The 20808-nt window shown below is 35.4% G+C and overlaps 1 protein-coding gene across 3 annotated transcripts in view; it reads right to left on the reverse strand.

Moving 5' to 3' along the window:
- SV2C (synaptic vesicle glycoprotein 2C) overlaps window positions 1–20808 on the reverse strand; it is a 106821-nt gene that overhangs the window by 35513 nt on the left and 50500 nt on the right. For all 3 annotated transcript variants that reach the window (XM_068667216.1, XM_068667217.1, XM_068667218.1), the window contains one exon: window positions 15793–15944. In XM_068667216.1, the coding sequence (XP_068523317.1) occupies window positions 15793–15944 (152 nt within the window). The remainder of the gene's footprint in view (window positions 1–15792; window positions 15945–20808) is intronic.

The raw sequence follows: 20808 nt of genomic DNA on the forward strand, positions 1-20808 counted from the left end.
AGGTTTTGAAAATATTCTAGGGGAACCTGTAATTTTCTGCTTAGATCGTAAATCAGATGTTTCTAAAACTTTCAAATCACTAGTAATTCTCTTAAAACCTGTTAATTGCATGTTTCTGAAATTTAAAATGAGAAATACTATTTATCTCTTGAAATCATTATGTAAGTAAGTATGCATTTTCCAGGTTATAATGTGCGTGTACGTCCCTTATGTGCACTTATTTCCCCTATTCAGAGAAAAGTGCTTGAAAATACTAGAAATTAATGTAGATAGACACAGGTCAAATTTTGCTCACAGTTCAGATAGAAAGCATGAAAAGAGCTGTGACACATAATCAAAAGGACAAGTGTTGAATTTTCCTATACATTCCTGTAAATTATTGTTTTTATCAGATTTCTGTATTTAAATTGGCTTTGGATAATGTCCTTTCAATTTAAGCTTTTATGTAGAGCTACATCTACTTAAAAGTAGAGATAGTAGCATTCATGTGGTACCCTCTTCAGTCATGTGGAAACCAATCCTTGCTATGAGTGCTTTAATCTAAGATTCTTCCATACATAGTGTTGGGGTTTGCAATCCTCCCAATGTTCTGTTAGTGCTATGGAGTAAAAAAATAAAGAAAATAAAAGAAAAAGAAAACAAGAACAAAACAACAACAACAACAACAAAAGAACAAAACAAAACAAGACAAAAAATAAAATAAAAAATATAGCTGGGATGCAGTAGATGAGTGGTTTGCAACCTTCATGAATTTTTCAAATGGATGTGCAGAGTTCTATATATAACTATATTTATTTGTCTTAATTTTATGTATTTGTCTTAATTATTTTAACAGGCATATCACCTAGAAGCTGTCTATGAACTGCCCGTTATTGAAAAGCACAGCTATAGCTGACAGCATGTGGAAAGAAAACTAAATGATCTAAGAATTTTCTTAGCTTAACAACCAGACAAACAGAGAATATAAAAATTGAAGTATATTTTTCTAATATGAGTAAGATCTAGTCAACGGTTACGCTGCATTTACCTTATGGTTCAAATCAGAATGGAGGCTGAGTAACTGGAAAGATGATGCTCTAATTAGGCAGATGTTAAACAAAACAAAACAAAGCAGACAAAACAGAATGGACCACCAAGGGTTAATATTGTGCTGATACCAACAAAAATCTCATTACAAGCACTGTGGCACATAATTGATCTGGCTATTTGGCTGACTGACTCTGTGACCCCAGAGATTTATGTACTCACGTTGTTCTGTGAAGTCCTTGCTTGAGTGTGGCTCTGTGCAGCTGCTCACTTTACAACCCTCTATGTGTACTTGAGTGTGGCTCTGTGCAGGCACTTTACAACCCACAGAACAGACAAAGAGGTAAAATCTGCTACACATGTCTCTGAAAACAGCCTGGGCAACTTCAATATTGAACCTCTCTTGTAGCTTAGAATCTTGTCTTTCTAAGAAGAAAAGGCCATATCAGGCTTTCCAGAGACCACAGATCAAGCAGATTCAACTAATGTTAAAAAGAAAAGGGGGTCAGCACATTTAAAAGAAGCTGCTGTCAGAGCTTAAAAATACGGTGTTCATTATACATTCTGAGACTATTCAATCAAAAGGCAATAGAAAGTGTTTCAAATTTTGTTTGTATGACCTCATTTTTGATTTCTTGTTAAGATACCTCTCTCTAATCTTCAGCACATACTTAGATTTTTCCACTATTTTATTTTGCTACACCTAATAATAATTGATAAATGGATTGCATAAGAGGTTTGAAACATCTGTTTGGCCAGTGCTAGTAAGTATTGTAAAATCAAATCAACAGAAGATGTGGTTTTATAAGTTGACAATGTAAAATTGTTAAATGCCTTGTGAAGTCATCACTATGAACTGAGTCTGAGATTTTTGCCTGTGACAGACAATGTAGCTGAATGGTGACTTTTTGACCAATATGACCAATGGTGGCCAATATGTAAAACAGTTCTAATAATCTCTCCATGTTTTTGCATAGTGCCATCCATACCCAGTCAATAGCTCTAAGCTCAAAAAAATGTTTCAAATATGCCTTTGGTTGGTGTGTGCAATCACTGAGAAAAACATTATTCAAAACTTGGCGTTACTTTACTGTGGAGTTGTAAAAACTGTCATTAAGTTAAACATTATATTTAGTGTGAGAAGTTGTTGCAGACGCTGTTAACAGCATCTGTTAAATGTGGGCGCTAATTTAAAATGTATGTGCTCCAGTCCTGGTCTGGGACTTCCAGTGATTTATGTGCATCAGGACTAAGGATATTTAAACAATGGGCTCATGGTGAGCAAGAAAAGAGAAGTAATTAATCACAAAAGACAATCAGAAAAAAAAAAAAAAAAAAAAAAAAAAAAAAAAAAGACAATAAAAGACTGCAGTTTATGAAAAGACAATGGGTCTTATTTATCTAGTCTAACTTTTACAGACAAAGCAATCATTGAAAGGCTGGAACATTTTCTGAAGAGGGGAAGGATCATTTACCAGTGACATGCATTACACCTCTTGTATTCTGCTGCAGTGTAAAAACACAGCATCCACACAATTCAAAAAACTCTTTCAAAATATAACCCTATTATATTCTGTTTGCCTATGAAGTTTTGGCAAGAAAAATCTTTGTTTTTCAAGGGCACTTCAGTGCTGTGATTGCAGTCATTCACATTTCCTATTTTTCTATTTAATATATGTTTTATTACCTTTTATTTTTTTAATTACAAACAAATAAAAAAGGAACAATGTCTTATTACTAAGAGAGAGGCAACTTATGTCATCTAATAATGCGATCCAATGTGCATTTTCGGAATTTTCTTCTAATCTGACAGCAACCAATTAAACAGCTAATTACTGACTACATGGAGTCTTTCTGCACCTACTATGAACAATGTAAGACCTACCTTCAAACTTTGATCTGATACTTCTACACAAATATTATTTGCCCCCATAAATTAAATAGTAATGATGTCCAATTATAGTCTAGCCCAGATGTCCAAAGTCAAGAGGAGATTTTTGCCTATGAGAGCCAGCTGAAATATTTAAAATATGGTTATCAACAGAATCAAGGAAAATATAATATATTAAAAATCAGAGCATTGTATTGCATTTTTTTTGTTTGTTTTATAAAACTCTATGACTTCCTTACAAAGTCTAGAATTCTCAGAGATCATGAAAAAGTCAGATGTTTTCAGATTATGTCAGACTGAAATGCACAAGATTCCTCTCTGCCTGACAGGGTGAGGGTGGAATTTAACAGCCTTACTTTGAGTTCTTTAGCTGTGATTCCTGTCTTTTTTCTTATATGGTACTACTACCTTACAAAAGAGCTGGATGGTGGAGAAAACATTTAATTCCCCAAAACAAGTAGGTCTTGTACTCTAGAAAGGGAACAAGGTAATACACACTCAAAAAACAAGAGAGGAATCAAGGGAGGTAAAAATCTTCTCACCTCAGTCAGTACCAATGCTGAGGAGTTGAGGTAGTGAGCTGACAGTCCTCACTACCAAATCTTGCTGTTTCTCTTTGATAATTTTGTAGTATTTTCTGATGGCATACTTGGAAAACATAAAAATACATGTTTGTTAGGACTCCCACAAATGCTATATGGGAAACAGAGAAGGTTTTATTCCCTTATTTTTGTATGGATCCCTACCATAAAAATATGAGCAGAAAGAATAGAATTAGATGCTCTATTCAGGTATTCATATATTCACAAATGCCCCTTGATGGCATTATTTTCAGTGAAGTAGTTGTGATTTCCAAAAACAGTATTTAGTATTTTTCTTTGAAAAATATATAAACGTAATTCCTGAAAATGAATTGAAATGCCTTTCTGCAGTTGATTATATTATTAATAAATGAAACTTCACTGTAAATTGAAAAATGATCTTCCAGTTGCATATAAAACCCACAGACAGAATATATTATTGAAGAGAAAAGGAACCGTTGCTAAAAGGACAATCACTAACCTCATCAGAGCAAACAGTTCTCTGAGCCAGACAAATAATAAGGAAGTATGGTGAACAAATTTGTACTGCTGTATTGTGTTAAAGACAAAATGAATATATTTAAGAACCTGAATAATCATAGAGCAAAACCAACAATCACTTCTTTTGCCCATTTGTACAAATTATGTGAATTTTTCTTCTGTTGTAGACTGATATGTTATGCATCCAATTTGCAGAAACAACAACGAAAGCTGTTTGTCTTTATCATATAAAAATAAATAAATTGAACAATAGAAATCTTATCAGAGCTAGCACCTCATTAATTTCGCAAAAGGAAAAGCAAGGATTACATCTAATACGATAGACCTTTCTATACTACTATAGTTACTGGTCAGACTTTTAGGGCAGTTTCATTAATTTCAAGTCATCTTTCTTAATTTGTAATCAAGGCCAATTCATTATATGAAATAAGTTTTAGCAAAATCTAGGCTGAGAAGATGCTGTTGTTTTATTTTCTTAAGAATGACTGACTGCAACTACGGCTTCTTTGGAAAATGATGTTTATGGCATAGATAGTGATGTTAATGGATGAGGTTTGTTCATCTGTCTGCTAGTTCTTCCAGCAAAAATGTTTAAAGCCATTAACCTACTTTCTTTAAATTTGACAGGAAGAAATAGGCTCAAAAATGACTGCATTCCCCAATGCTGCATGAAATATGCTGCCAGGCAGCAAGGACGGACCCTGTCAGTGCAGGGAGAAAAAGGCTCAAGTCAGTAGTCCACACACACTGAATGCCATGACTGCACTGTTGCCACACCACCAGCTCTGGCACTAACACAAGTCTGACCTGAGCCCAAAGGTGCTACCTCCTTCCTAAGGGCAGCTAAGCCAAAGAGGTGAACACAGAGGTGAACATGGTGAGTGCATGGAAAGCTGCAACTCTATTCAGCATTGGTGAGGCCACGCCTGGAGTTCTGTGTCCAGTTCTGCCTTCCCCCTCTCCACCCCCCACCCCCCAACTCCCCAGTACAATATGGCCATACTGGAAATAGTCAGTCCAATATAAGGCAACGAAGATGCTGAAGGAACTTGAACACCTACCCGATAAGGAGAGGCTGAGAGAGATGGGATTGTTCAGCCTGGAGAAGAGATGGGATTGTTCAGCCTGGAGAAGAGGAGGCTTGGGGGGGGATCTTATCTACATCTATAAATATCTGAAGGGAGAGTGGAAGAGGATAGAACCAGGCTCTTTTCAGTGGTGCCCAGTGCCCAGGTAATGGGCACAAACTGGAACGCAAGAAGTTCTGTCCTGAACACTGATGAAGTACTTGTGCAGATGACTGAGTGCAGGAACAGGCTGCCCAGAGAGGTTGTGGAGCATCTCCTTAGACATCTTTAAAAACTGTCTGAACATAGTCACGGGCAGCATGCTTTGGGTGTCCCTGCTTGAACAGGGCGTTCGACCAGATGAACCCCATAGGTTATTTCCAGCCTAACCCATTCTGTGATTCTGTGATATCTCTTGTAAAGGATATAGGGGAGTAGTGGAGAGAAAGGAGCTAACCAATTTAACTGAAACATGGGCAGAAACTACTAGGAAACTAGGCTTTGTAACTTTCCAGCTCACAAAACATGTTGTTAGTTTTCTTACTGAACCTCCAGATAAACAAATTTTCTCTTTCACAGACAACCTAAACAGCCCAGCTTACGTTATATTTGAAGCTCACTAATGAGAATCCTTAGTGCTCATTAAGTAGATGTGCTAAAAGCTACTTAAGCTTCTAACACTTGTGAATATAAACATTTAAATGACCGTATCAAACCCTGCATTAGGGCACAGAAAATAGCAAACTGATAAACAAAGTGATTTGTTTTGCTTTCCTAGCTGGATTTGCATAAGCAGCTGTTCCAAATTCTGCAGTGTTCTGCCATTCTTGTTGCTTTCAGAGATTAAGATTTTTTTTCAGTATATGCATTTAGTATAATCTAATTTCATAGGATTTTTTCAAACAGAGAGCTATTCATAAGTAGGAGTTGATAAATCAAGTTAACATTAAAACTGCCTTGTACCCACTTTAATTAACTTAGATTTTAGAAGTATAGATATAGTTTCAGCCTGCAGGATACAAAATTAATGGAAAGGCACTAAGTATGGGGGAAGTACAGCACATTGGGGATCATTTTGACTCTAGTGGAATACTAAGCAGATCAACAGATGTTGCATTATATACTACATGCTTTTATGTCTGATCTATTCCATTTGTGCAGCATTACAGTCTCATAGCAAATGCAGATTCAAAATTAGCAAAGCTCCAGCATCTTTTAAAACTCAGAAGTGTTTTCCACTGGCTAAGGTGGAAATAGATTCACAGATTCTTAAGACAGAATTTGTATCACAAAGTCAGTTGTATGAAGAAGGTAAAATTGAAGAGATGCTCTTTGTTTTAGAATTTGGATTTTTTTCTGAGTTAAACAAACAAACAAACAAACAAAAATATATATTGATTTAAAATTCTGCAGATGCATTATTGCATTCACAGACTTTCTACTACTGAGAAAAGACACAGGAACCTATTCTCCAAGCCATCTGCTTTGGCATCTCTTTTTTTAGACTACTAATAAAAGTCAGAGATCTTCTGCAGAGAAGAGATCCTATGCAAAGAACAGAAACTACTGCATAACAGAGAAATGAGTCTTGGTATCAGCTTTTTCCAGAACAGCTGCTGCTATGGCTTGGTTTTGTTCTGACCTATCATGAAAAGGTAGAGTAAGATGGAAAGGTTTGAGAAGATTATTTTTTTTCTTTTAACTAAGTGTCCAGGATTTTTAATATAGAAAATGATGGACTTTTTCACGTATCTTTCAGTCAGTGGAGGTTTATTCAAGATTTATTCAGCAGAAAAATCCTCTTTCTCTTTTGGAGCCACCAGTTAAAAAATTTGGTAAACAGGCAGTTCCCTACTTGTGTTGGAATATCAAATGTTGCTCTTTTATTAGTAAGTAAATAAATAAACAAATCTCTTTTATTGCATTTAATTTCTGAGGTTCTTTCCTTTTTTTTTTTTCATTGTTTTCTTCATTTTCCTTCTTCCATACCCTCTGGATCAACAGTATCCATTTAATTGTCCTATGAAAACAGGGGTGGATGGTACCTTGAGGGGGATATTTAGAGTATCCATTTACGCCAGATTAGAAAAAATGATGGCTCCTACAATATTGTCAGAATACATTTCACTGATACTTTCTTAAAGTCTTTTCTTAAACACTTAGAGTGACTGAGATTTTAATATTCCACAGGACTTTCAGTCAGATACTTTATTAACAGACCACTAGAAAGCTGTTTTTGTTTTTTATACTACCTCTCCTTTAAAGAAATTTCAGCTCATTACTTTTTGTCTTATCACCTATGAGTCATTCATTCCTTTTTCCCTTTGCAGCTAATCATGTTTTCTCCTATTTGCCTTCTGCAAGATTAGAGAAGACATCACTGGTACACCTCTTGCATGTCTAAATCAGCTATGACATCCTATTTCAGCACGTTCCAGCTTTGAACAAACATAACTATTTTTCCTATTTCCAGTTCACATTAATCAGATGTTGATGTACAATGGACTACAGTAAATCATCTCTGTAGATGTGACTACAGAGTATATTTTTCTCCCTAGCTGTTTTGGCTGCAGTCACTGCAGTAATGCAGCAATATGAAATCAGTCAAGCGTGGCTCATTTTGTTATAAATCATGCAAGTACATTCTATTTTTTGATTGGACAGGTGCACTGCATCAGAGATGGTCAAGTTCCCCTTTGCGGACTACAACAGAGGAAAGGTGAAAGAAGAAACTTCCTCCTTTATTGGAAGATCCTTTGTTGAAGACAAAACCATGATTTTATAATACATTTACAACGTTCTCTGCAACTTGCTCCTGATAAAATGCTGGGAGCTGAAGAAAACGCTGATGAAACAGGTATGAGAGAAACCAAGCTGTTTCTCTAATGTTCAGACCCACATCTAATGCATATTTTGGAATTCAGAAATGCTACAATAAATATCTGAAAAGCAGCAATATCTATGAAGTAAGGGCCACTTATTTACAGCACAATCATTAGCTTTGACACATTGAAGTTTATAGATTTCAACAGACAAAGTTGTTTTACAGGTATTAATCTCAATGTGGCAAATAACAGTTTTTTGTTTTTTTTTTTTTTTGTGTGTGTGTGTTTGTGTGTGTGTGTACAGACAAGTAACAATGAAGTTAAACTTTAATTTTTTCAAAGTAGTCAATAATTTGCTGTACTCATCCAGGCATACTCCCAAATACTTAATTGGAAATGAACCCAAAGAATACCCAAATTCATGGGTTATTTTTGAAGAAAAAGAAAATGTAGCCCATACAAGTTACCTAGCAAAAAAGGTGGCTTGGTAAGATCCCCCCAGCATTTCCATTCCCTTGGAAATAAATGCTGAAAAGAAGGAACATCTCTGTTTTTTCTTATATTATCTAAAGTACATACCATATAACATTTCAATACTGTATAACAATCTTGGAATTCACCTTGGAATAAATATTACAACAGAAGAGTTTCAACTTATTCATCAGTGACTTGGATGAAGGGACAGAGTGCAACCTCTGCAAGTTTGCTGACGATACAAAGCTTGGCATATTGGCTGAGACACCAGAGGCCTGTGTGGCCATTCAGTGGGATCTGGACAGGCTGGAGAGCTGGGCAGAGAAGAACCTCATGAGGTTCAATGAGTGCCAGTGCAGGGTCCTGCACCTAGGGAAGAATAACTCCAAGCACCAGTAGAGGCTGGGGGCTGACCTTCTGAGCAGCTCTGTAGAGAGGGACCTGGGAGACATGGTGGACAGCAGGCTGACCATGAGTCAGCACTGTGCCCTTGTAGCCAAGAAGGCCAATGGGATCCTAGCTTGCATCAGAAGTGTGGAGAGCAGGTCAAGAGAGGTGATTCTCCTTCTCTAATTAGCTCTGGTGATGCCACATCTGGAAAACTCTGTGCAGTTGTGGGCTTACCAGTACAAGAGGGATGTAGAACTTCTAGAGAGGGTCCAGCATAGAGCCATGAAGATGATTGGAGAATCTGTCTTTTGAGGAGAGACCAAGCAAGCCAGGCCTGTTTAGCCTAGAGAAGAGGAGATTGATAAGAGGGAATCTTATCAATCTCTATAAATAAGTGAGGGGACAATGTAAAGAGGATGCAGCCAAACTCTTAGTGGTCATTAGTGATATAGGACAAGGGGTAATAGGTATAATTTGAACCACATGCACTGACATTTGTCTTCTCTTAAAGCGAGGAGTCCAGCAGGCTAGACTGAAATCTCTGCACATCCATTATTGCAGTTGCCACTTCTCAGAAGGATCCAGGGCTGTTCATCAGAAGTGCAAGAACCTGCATGGTCACTAAGATCTTTTTGCTTTTATTGCTATTCAAGCATTTGCATGCCCTATAATTCCATGGGGGCTATATAACACTGGAATTGTTTTTTTATCCCAATACCACTGCTGCCATATGTCACTGACTAACGCTTAATCCCCTAGAAAGATTGAAGAAGGGAGTCAAAAGATTTTCTTTCTTCATTGCCAATGAATAATTTTAGTCCATCATATCCTCAGTTTAGTTTCATGCTGGCAGGTTGATTCTTCCATTACCACTGCCTGGTGCTGTGCATGCTGTGAGCTGCACATTGAGACTTTAGATCATCCACACTGCAGTAGCATCCAGCTCTGCCTACCTTCTAGTCTGTTTTATTACAATATTGTTCACAACACCTTCATACATAAGGGGTGTTTATTGTAGTTTTAAGTGTGTGCTCACCATTTTTAACTCCACCTGGATGACAGAAGAACAAAGCAAGTACGACAGTAGAAAATATTATAGAAGTTACTGTAATACACCTATCAAAAAGATGATAAAATATCTTTTCAATTGTCAGTAATGTTAATCTCCTCAGGTGAGGAGATCTGCTTCACCTCCACAATCTTTGCTATGAACAAAGATATTTTTCAGACCACTTCACAAGCCATTGACTCAAAACAAAATAGATGTGTCCAGTATAGTAACAATTACATTCAACTTGAAATAAATGCTATTTATGGACTCCCGTGCCCATGAAAAGACTTTTCAGTATCAGTACAGCTATGAATGTTCAACAGGTCTCCAGCCATGAGACAGTAGATGTTAGAATTTTATTACACTTAACTTTTGAGACTTAACTTTTTTCCTATCTAAACTAAATCCCAGTTCCTGCCATTTAAACTAATTTAAATATATTGACAGAAGAAAAGTAAAAGGCAAAGATCTTCAGAGTAAAGTAGGAGCAAATGTATTTTATAATATAGGAAAAGAAAACATTTTTTTTTTCAGTATGAGAGATAATTATTTTATGTATAGAAGTTACAGTTAAACTTCTGAATTCAATGTTCTACAAGTCTTAGGTTTGAGTCCCTAATCTGAAGACTTCTGTGTATGCATTTTTTAGATCTATGTTACTGTAAAACAGTGATTCTCTAAAAATTAAATATGTATCTTTATATATAATATATATAAATTGCTATGCTTATAGCATTTATATTTATTGTATATTTTTAATATGCTTGATTATATATATCAAGTATTCTGCAAAAATTTGCTCTCTGAATTTAATAAAAATCTAGTAAATGGAGTAGAGATACTTATTCCCTTTTATTCACAGGACAGGTTATCCGTTCTTTACAGATGCAACGGAAATATTTGCTGAACACTTTATTTTTTTTTCCTGCTTACACCTAAGGAGAAACATTACAATTAGAAAAGAAATCTTACATTCTGAACTTAAATTCTTATTTCTTAGATTTCTTGTTTCACTTCTTTCTCCTTCAAATTTGTATTTCCACAATGGTGCTAAATACCTTTCTTACAAACACAAGTGGCTGATCCTTGTGAAGTGAAAAAAAGAAAAAAGAAAAAAGAAAAAAGAAAAAAAAAAAAGATTCTACTTATGAAAAATTAATGGTCAGATGTTAGGTATTTAGACACTGATCTAAATAAAATGTATAATCTAAAGAATTATATCTGAGTTTTTGCACCGAGTGTTAGAAAGTTGTTTCCTATTTTCTTGATTCTGTATTATTAATAGAGTAATTTCATAGTCTTTTAGTGGATAATTTACACTAATTTAATTGGAATTTGACTGATATCTCTCTCAGGTCATACATGAAAACTGCTTGATATTGTTGTCTCCTCTCTCCCCGGTAAACACCAGAAGTGAGTGGCTAGTGTGTGAGAAAGCATATCCTGAACTCATCCCAAATACATAGAAAGACAATTTAGAAAGACAACTGTAAAGAGAGTTTTTGGGGCTAAGGACTTATGACAGTAATTAGACCCATGTTGGTATTGGGCCCTTAGACCAGCATGAGATTTTAATAGTTGTTTACTCTGCAAATGAAAAATCCCATGTGTCTCAAATCCTGCTTTTATTAGGACTTTATGACCTTAGTCAGTAGAGTAATCCAGGTTCTCCACTACAGAGGGTTGAATTTACAAATTAATCAGGTGGTGAATACTGTTGCTCTTGCACATATATGCTTGCAAATCTAGCTCCTAGCTAACTGGTTGTAGACATTTCTGTCAAGCTGTAAAATGCAACTAGTAATTAGATTTACTTGCTTTTACTAAGTAAAAACTAGTAACAATTAATGTTAATGAAGGCCCCTTCCCATAATTTAGAAATGTACTCAAAATATTATGAATATTTGATTAGCTTTGCTGATGTTTAAAACAGCAAAAGCAAATAACATTATTTTACAAATGCTATTAAAAAAAAAAAAAAAAAGGAAAAAACAACTCATTTATACATGCTGCTGCTTCCTTCTAATTGCTGTCACATAATCCCTTGGCTCCTGAGCTTGAAATGTAAACTGCTGTTTATGTGCAGCAACCTTGATACCTGCACCATCCTGGTCAGACACCCCATCATCTCCACTTCTCTTCCTTCCAATCTAGGTCATGTGTTTGCTCTCTTATTCAGTAATAAGATCTATAACTCAGTGAAGTCAACAGTTGTCTGTTGCTAAGCAAAAAATAAATAAATAAAAAATATAGGGATTTTTTCTGGTGTTTATAAAGTCAGAAAAGGATCCTCATATATGCCAAACATAAAACTGCACAAAATAGCAAAACTAACAGCATAAATAAACTGAAAGCTTTACCCAACATCCCCTGGTTTTATTTTGGAGATATGACACAACAAAATACTGACCTTTTTTTTTTTAAAAAAATAACATCATGTATGGTAGGCAACATACTTTTTCAGAGAACTGATAATTACATATATATATATATATGTATATATATATTACATATAATATATATATATATTACAAAATAATTATATATATATATATAATTATTTTTTACAAAATAATTATATATATATATATAATTATTTTTTTTCAATGACGGGATAAAATTGGCTAGGAAAACTTGGATGAATCCTTGGTTCCTATGCTTGAATGAAGAAACAAAAAGTGTAATGAAGGGGTAATATATCACTATTGGGATTTTACACTGAAATATGATCTCTCACTGTTAAGATTTTTCATTGTTTGGAAAATGAATATTTTAAAAAACATTGTGATAATGTATTTGATGCATTTGACAGTCTTGGAAGTAATCCACTTTGAAGCGTTATGCTAAATTTAAAGTTGCACTTGCAAAATGGTTTATAACATGGTAATTATCCTTCCTATCAAGCCTGACCTACGTTGTGCATAAAGCCATCTATTTGCAGCAGCCTAGTCTGGGATTTTGTTAATTGGCTGCAATTAGAAGTGTTTCTCTGCAGATGTTTCTTCTAATAGATTCTCTATGACCTCAACTCTTCTTTCAAGAACCCTGAGCAAGTCTGCATCCATTTTCAATTTTTAAACAGAAGCCAACAGCCATAGACTTAAAGAAGCTCTGAAACTTGCTTGCCTTCCAGATAAAACTAATCTTCCAGTATGTAGTCACTGCAGCACTACATCATCCTGATTCTTCTCAGGCTTCAGTCACTCCCATGTTGTTTGAATAGAAACAGATAAACTGTAACATGTAGGGAATGTAGTCTTCATTTTCTCACAATAATAATAATAATAACTATATATATATATATATATATAAATAAGAATAAATCTTCAACAGGTGAAATAGTATAGCTTCACTGCCTGCCTTGGAGCTAGATACATGTAATGTGTATCAGCTGCAAATCTGGGACTTTTTAAAGTACGTTAACAGAGAGAGGAAACAAAAAAATAAAAAATGATTCTATACCGCTGATCTGGTACTTTTCCATTCATTTACAATAATTCCACTATGCTCAATGGCAGCTTATTGCTCTTCAATAGATACAACTTCATTTATTGTCTTTGAGTAATTTCAGTGTTCAGCTAGGGAAATCAAACTCTTGTTTGCTCCTCAAGTGAGAAGTGAAGACATCAGAATTTCCTATGCACTATGAACCTTAGAATTAAGTGGATGCTTTGTTTATAATTATGTTTTACTTCCTGGCCAGTGGAGATATGAATGGTGAGAAGGACTGAAAGTGGTTTGGAGAAAAAGATACCTCTTTGCGTAATTTTGGCAAAATAATCATGTGGAAACCATGTAGAATTTCTAAAGGAGAAAATGGTCTTAAAGGAGTCCTCATGAATGCACTTGATACAAATGGTGAAATGACCAGAGCCTGCATTAACCTCTCCTGGAATGTTTGCAGAAGGGTACAGTATTGTGTTAATGTATCCTCCCCAGTTCCAGAGCAGCATTTGCCCTGGGAACACTTGGCAGTGCCTGGAAACTCAGCATGCAATCATGAAAATGAAGCAGTTTATGACTGGTCCTGAGCAGAACAATCCCACACTTGTACCAGGCAGTAAGACACAGACTTTAACCTTGACAACATAAAGAAGAGGTCTAATTAAAGGAAAAATAATTATGAAAGACCTCATTCAAACCCATAAATATATTCTGATTAATTTTTCCAAATTCATGTGTAAGCTTATTTCTTTTCCTGTGGGAAAGAATTGTGTCTGTTGTTTATAGCTTCCTTTTTTAGCCCTCCCTTTGGCTATTATGTTTTTTATTTTTTTATTTTTTTTCATATACTGCAAGGAGAGTGATTTATATTGCTAAAGATGAAGAATACAGTCTTTTAAAGTTGTTTTTTGTGTTATTCTGTCTGAAGTGATTTCCTAGATACTTTTGCAGGAACACACACACACAAAACCAAAACAGCACAGCATGTTTTTTTGTTTTGGTTTGTTTTTTTTTGCTGATACTTGTCCACTTCTAAAGAAAGAAGAAAATTATTCCCTCCAGTGTCACTACTTTAATGTAAAGCTGTGTATTGTTATTCATTGAGATATATTGCCATGTGACATTTTTGAAAGCACCTCATTAAAGGCTGTAGAGTTATTTATGAAATCTATGGTCAAATTATTCAAATCAATCTGTCATAATGTTTGTATTTTCCCCTGAAATATAAAGAAAATAAAAATATAAAGGAAAGAAAAAAAAAGGCATCTAGAACAACCGACTAATCAAATATATATATATCTCCACATCATGCCTTGCCAGCAAAGATTCCTCTCTGATTTCAGGAATTCAAAGCCAAAAGGCAAGGTTGTATTCAGGCTGTATGTCCAGTCTAAAATTAGTTTTCATGCTACAGTCTAGATATTTGATTAGTGTGCATGGTTATAATTTATTTCTGGGTCTTACTGTCTGTTAAATGTTCCAATCACTTTGGGCAAACCTTCTGAATTTTTCCTCTTTTGCATAATCCAACTTCAATAAATATCAATGCCTAGCTTAAGAATACTGCTCTGCATGCTAGCTAACTCATGACGTTGCTCTATTTGTTTTGAAGAATGCCACCAACAAGTGCTTACAGAGCCTGATTTTTAAAAAACACTGAGCAGTCTCAGCCACCCTGGAAACCCATGAGCACTTAACTCTTCAAAACACAAGCCCAGGAGACTGATTCAAACCTGTATCTCTGTATGTTTGACTATGTCAGGGCAGTAAAGAGTTCTTTTGCAAAGCAGTATATATTGCATGTTCATATAATTTCAATCACTGTAAGCTTTTTGTCTTATTTGCCTTCATTCATCCCTACAGTATTTATTATGTGCACTTTATTTGATTTCTGTATTCCTACATCATTAAAAAGATCCACTAAGAACATTCAATATGTATTTATATTTAGAAGTGCCACCACAAACATTAAGATGATCCTTACACTTTTTTCTCAAGTGTATAGTTGACAATTAATTTCTGTTTCAAATAAACAAACAAAAAAGCTGCAGAACTTTTATACTCAACATTTTAAAAACTATCCTCTTTAATTTCTTTAATTTATCCATGTCACTTATTTTCTCCAGTTTCAAAAACATACCAGTAACCATAGAATCATAGACTTACAGGATCATAGAAAGGTTTGGGTTAGAACAGACCTTAAAGGTCATCTAATTTTTCACACACACACACACCCATCATAGGCAGGGATACATTCCACTCTCCCAGGTTACTCATACTTCTATTTGTCCATGTTTCTAGTAAATTTATAGAATCTGACTAAGCAAGGGTATTAGGTAATTTTTGTATTAATATATTAATTTCTTAATATGTTTTTATTTAGGGTATGATCAGTTCACTTAACTTCCCACAAAGGAATCATTTTTTCTCAATATCAGGGTTAACATTTTGAGAACAGACATATAGCACCATGTTTAAACTCTAATTGAAGAGCTTTACTTTCACAGTACAAGAATGAAAAAATGCAAGTTGTTTTTCTTACCATAATGAGGAATTATTGCCCAAGCCATTGCAGATGCATAGATACCGCCAATCATCCAAAACATACAGAGCCAACTCAGATGTTCACCTCGTTTCTCCCGAGCAAGAACTTCCGAAAAATAGGAGAAAACTATTGGCACAGCTCCACCAATCCTAAAATGAAATATACACCATACATTAAGGGAGAAAGTAACAACTATTTAAAGTTTGGATAAGGTCTTTTAAAACCCAAACTACAAGCAGCTTTCCTAGCAAGACTGTTTTTTTCACAAATAGCACGATGTACTGAAGAGCTATTTAGAAAACTGTCACCGGTTTGGATGCAATTTTTGTCAAAAATTTCATTGAAAACTCTATATACAATTCAACTTATTCAGTGATTCAAATGGATTGTCAATGTGCTGGCTGCTGAAACAGAAACCAACACAATGCATTGACTTTCACCACTACAAAAATCCTGTAATCATAGCAATCTAATGACAAATGTCAAAATACATTCAATTTAACTGAAAATATTAGCTATTTTCCCAAAGAATAATAGATATTTCTCTAAGTTTAAACTCCAGTGTTTCAGTGCTTAAATAGGAATGGACAAAATTCCAAGTATGTTGTTAATATATTTTATTTCATGCATATTTTAAAAATATGTTATATTCATTTGCACCATTAAAAATATGTTATATTCATTTGCACCATGTGATTTGTTAAGCCCATGATGGGCTTAAATTTTTTATGGGAGAGCCTATGCATTCATAAAATATCCACAGATCTTCACAGAGTAAAATAAATAAATAATTTTTAAAAAGAATTGAACAAAAAACTTCAACTTGGTTTTGCAAAATTTATTATAACTCAAATTTTGTATCATTGTCAGTACTAGGTTTCAAATAATCTTTTAGTGTCTTTAACTCTTCACTACCAATGCAAACTGTCAAATGTTCCACAACAGATTAAGTCTTTGTGGGCTTTAATTTCCTGCTGAAGAAAATACCTGTGAAGTTTGAACAGATCTTCAGATACACAAGATTAAATCCTTTAAAGAAGTAATGACTTTCATGGTTGAAATTTTTAACTCAGCTTTAAAGATAAATGTGCATTTATGCTGCTGTTTCAGTGACTGCCAAACTGGGAGCAAAAAGAAGGAATTTAGAACAGATTAAAACAAATATAGAAAGTAAAAGATGAATACAGAAATGGTATTTCAGTGCTAGGAGAAATCAGTGCCATGTCAATGCAATATTGTTTACTTCAAGGTATCCTCAGGTATTGCAATGAAACACTGCATTGAAAAGTTAATTTGTTTAGGGGACTGCTGTTCTGTCATTTCCTTCTAGACAACTCTACACAAAGTACCGCCAGTCAACAGTTACCTTTAAAATTAATGTTTGCCATAGCTAAGGTTGCTAACATTCTCTGCAAGTTCTGCAGAGATTCGCACCTCTGTGATTTCTTGTTAGGTGTACGGATAGAGTTCCCACGTGAGGACTGTATCTTGTGTTCTTCTCATGGGTAAAAACTCTAAAAAGTTTCACCAGGGTATTGCTCTCTCACAATGAGGGAGATTGTCCTGAGAGGTTGTCCTGGAGGCCCAGGATGAGAAACAGTGGGAGAGGCATGGCTGAGGGTGGAATCACAGCTCATTTTGCTGCAATGAAGAAGGCCTACTAGCTTAGTGGTGCTATAGAACCTGTAGGCTCTCCAGTTCCCAAGGTTTAAGTGGCTTACAGCAATTATTTCTTACCCTCCAGGGCTCAGGCCACGCTTTTATAGTGTTACATGTATTTCTGTACACTTTCTATACAAATTTGTTCTGTGAACTTATTGGGAGAGGAAAATCAAAAAGAGATTTAAACGATGCACCCTAGGAGAACGGAATTTTAATGAAACTACAAAATAAAATAAAATAAAATAAAATAAAATAAACTACAGTATATTTGCACTTATATTGTCACAAACAAATCCCTGCAAATCTACCCTAGAAGCCATGATTTGTCAAAACAGATTTTGGTAACTGCACAGTGTGACAGATGGAAAATAAATAAATAAAAAGCATCCTGGAGCCTCTGGCTTCAGAGAGCCTTTGCTTATTGGCAGATACACTAAGCAAAGTGTCTTGAAAAGCAAAAGTATATAAGGAAGAGACACAATGGAGTGGAAAGGAAGGGGGGATGTAAAAACCCACACCACCATATAGAATACTAACTGTACAAGGCAGAATGTTGTTCTGAAATATCTTGTCTTCTTCTTTTACAAATATGGATGAGATCTAGACTCAGAGTAAAGATTGCGTTTGTGCGTTGACATTTGCAAGTTTTTTACTGGTGATTTGTTAAGTATCAGAGTTCTAAACACAGATTCACTGCTATGCTCATGAGATTTGGAAGTAGCCCACCTTCTTTTGTCCACTTGCATCTACTTTTTCCTCTTCTTCTTAAACAGTTTCTTCTTTCACTTCCAAAAGTCTGATTAAAAACATCTTTGTTATTTTCCTCCCAGAACTTCCTCTAGATTGGCAAGATATGCAAAAGCAAGTACCCAGATCAACTTGTTCACCTTGCAAACTGCTGGGATAAGTCCTACAAAACAGCAGCATGCTGTAGGCTATGCATTGCTGATCATTCCACCTATTTTTAAATCCAAGTGCCTGATTGGATTATGCAAGCTAGAGAAATTGTCTTCTAGGTACACACATGACTTGTATGCTACCAATAGTGAGACTCCCTGTGATAGACTCATGTATGATTATTTACAGAACTCTAAAATACTGTTAGCTCTGAAGGAAACTGATGAGTAAATAATTAAGTCCACAAATTTTTCCAACACTACTAAAAAAAAAAAAAAAAAAGACAAGTCAAATTTTATGTCAAATACAAGCATATAATTGCAAAGAATTTGCTTGTCGTACTTATGCAGTTAGGTATGCCAGATAAGCTGCTTTCAGATGTGCCAGCACTGGCAAGCACAGAATCATTTCTGCATCTACAGGGACATTACTAGCAGAGATACAGGTGTGATCATCACACTCTACTCAGCATTTGTCAGATCACACCTGGTGCACTGTGTCAGGTTCTGGTTCCCAGAGTTCAAAAAGACACAGACTGAAGAGTGTCCAAAGGAGGGCCACAAATATAATCAGAGGTCTGGAGAACCTGTCTTATGAGGAAAGGCTGAAGAGTTAGATTTTTCCACACTGAAGAAAAGAAGGCTCAGGGCAGATCTTATCACAGTGCTCCAGTACTTGAAGGGCAGACAGTACTTAATGTGTGACTACAAAGAGGAAGGATCTTTTTCACAAGGATCCACATGGAGAAGAAAAGGGATAATGGGTACAAACTGCACTGGAAGAGATTTCATCTTCATGTAAGAAAGTAATTTGTTACAGTGAAAACAATCAGTCACTGGAACAACCTCTCCAGAGGTATGATAGAATCCCCTTCATCAGAGGCTTTCAAGATACGAACGGGCAGGGTGCCAGATCATCTCATCTAATCTCCCTTCTCCCATTAAGGTTGGACATGATCTTTCAAAGTCCATTCCAGCCTGGGTTGTTCAATTCTATGATTGTTTATGAATTCTTGGTCTTTTGCAGATCTCTTCCTTCCTCTTTTTCATTTCTCTTTTCAAGTTTTTACTTTCTCTTTTGAGTTTTCTGTTGTATAGGCTCTACCTTATTTCTGTGTTTCACTTTTCTAGTCTTTCTCTTTCATATAAGCTTCCTTTCCCATTAAAATATTGTCCTCTTGTCTTCACAGTCTTAAGATAGACCATTTTTCTCCCAGCTGTGTCAGGTTTACGTCAGTCAACCTTTAACCACAGAAGAGGAAGAAAGGCCTGGAATCAAAGCTATTTGGAAAGCTCATACCTTGCCAACTGTTTCCTTGGCTTGCCTGAGAAACATATTGGCCTTTTTGGCATACACTATCAGCTTTGAAGCCAGTCACCTGCAGAGCTATTCATTAGCTCTCAGTGTACAACTACGGATAGCCATGGGTGGGAGGCAGCTGGAGTTTGCAGAGGAATTAAAGTCAGAAGGATTACAACCCTTTCAGGGTAAGAAGACACATGAGAAAGAAATAGAGCAAATAAGCGTAAAGAGGTAAAAGATAAGTACAGCATAATAATGAATACTAATGGCATATAATTATAAAAGCTGCCTGTTGGTCAAGATCTGAAGTCCTTGACAGCAACTGCTTGCATAGTAGTGTTGTGCAACTGTGCTGTGTTCACATGGCCCATATCTCTGCTGGAATCTTTTGAAAGTTGCTATGCATACAGACCACTAGCTGTCCTTCCTGTCTTGGTCATTTAGAGAAGGGCGGTATAAATGGTATAAATGTAGGAGTTATTTGCTGCTACACACAACATGCAAAAATGGTAGTAAATGTCAGCTTGGTGACCTCAAAAATTGCTAGTTACAAGAAATCTCATCTACAGATCTGAATTTTTGGTAACTGTTGGTCCCTACAAAGATGTGAGGGATTCTGGCAAGATCTAAATGATGAGTTTAATGCTACTGCATTGACACCAGTTCTTTATATGTTAGATCCCAGTAATGTAGAAGGACTACTGCAGGTGGCTTTGCAGAGAGATTTTCTGAGAAAGGGATAAAAAGGCTGTCTGAAGGTGAGTCTAGTCTAACATCTCGTGGAACATATATACTATATGATAGTAAATATTGAGAAAGACTCACAGGGTATGACAGGCTTTTTATTGGCTTTCGGTTATATAAATTCACCACATCTAAGCCAAGTTTACTAATATTTCTGTGGATCTTAAGAAGACATTTGGTCAAACTAGTGTTTATAGCAAATTAAAAGAAATCTCTATATTCTGGACATAATGCTTGGTTTGTAAATTATGACATGTTTGTTTAACCTTTCATAGTTCCCTCATGTAATAGAATCATTTCAGTGTTGGTTGAATAATTTTTAAACTGTAGTTGGCCTCAGGATATATATTTATTTCAGTTACCTTTATACAACATGAAAACTTTGATTACTTTTAGAAGCAGCATTTG

The sequence above is a fragment of the Anas acuta genome, chromosome Z (assembly GCF_963932015.1).
Source record: "Anas acuta chromosome Z, bAnaAcu1.1, whole genome shotgun sequence".
Taxonomy (NCBI): Eukaryota; Metazoa; Chordata; class Aves; order Anseriformes; family Anatidae; genus Anas; species Anas acuta.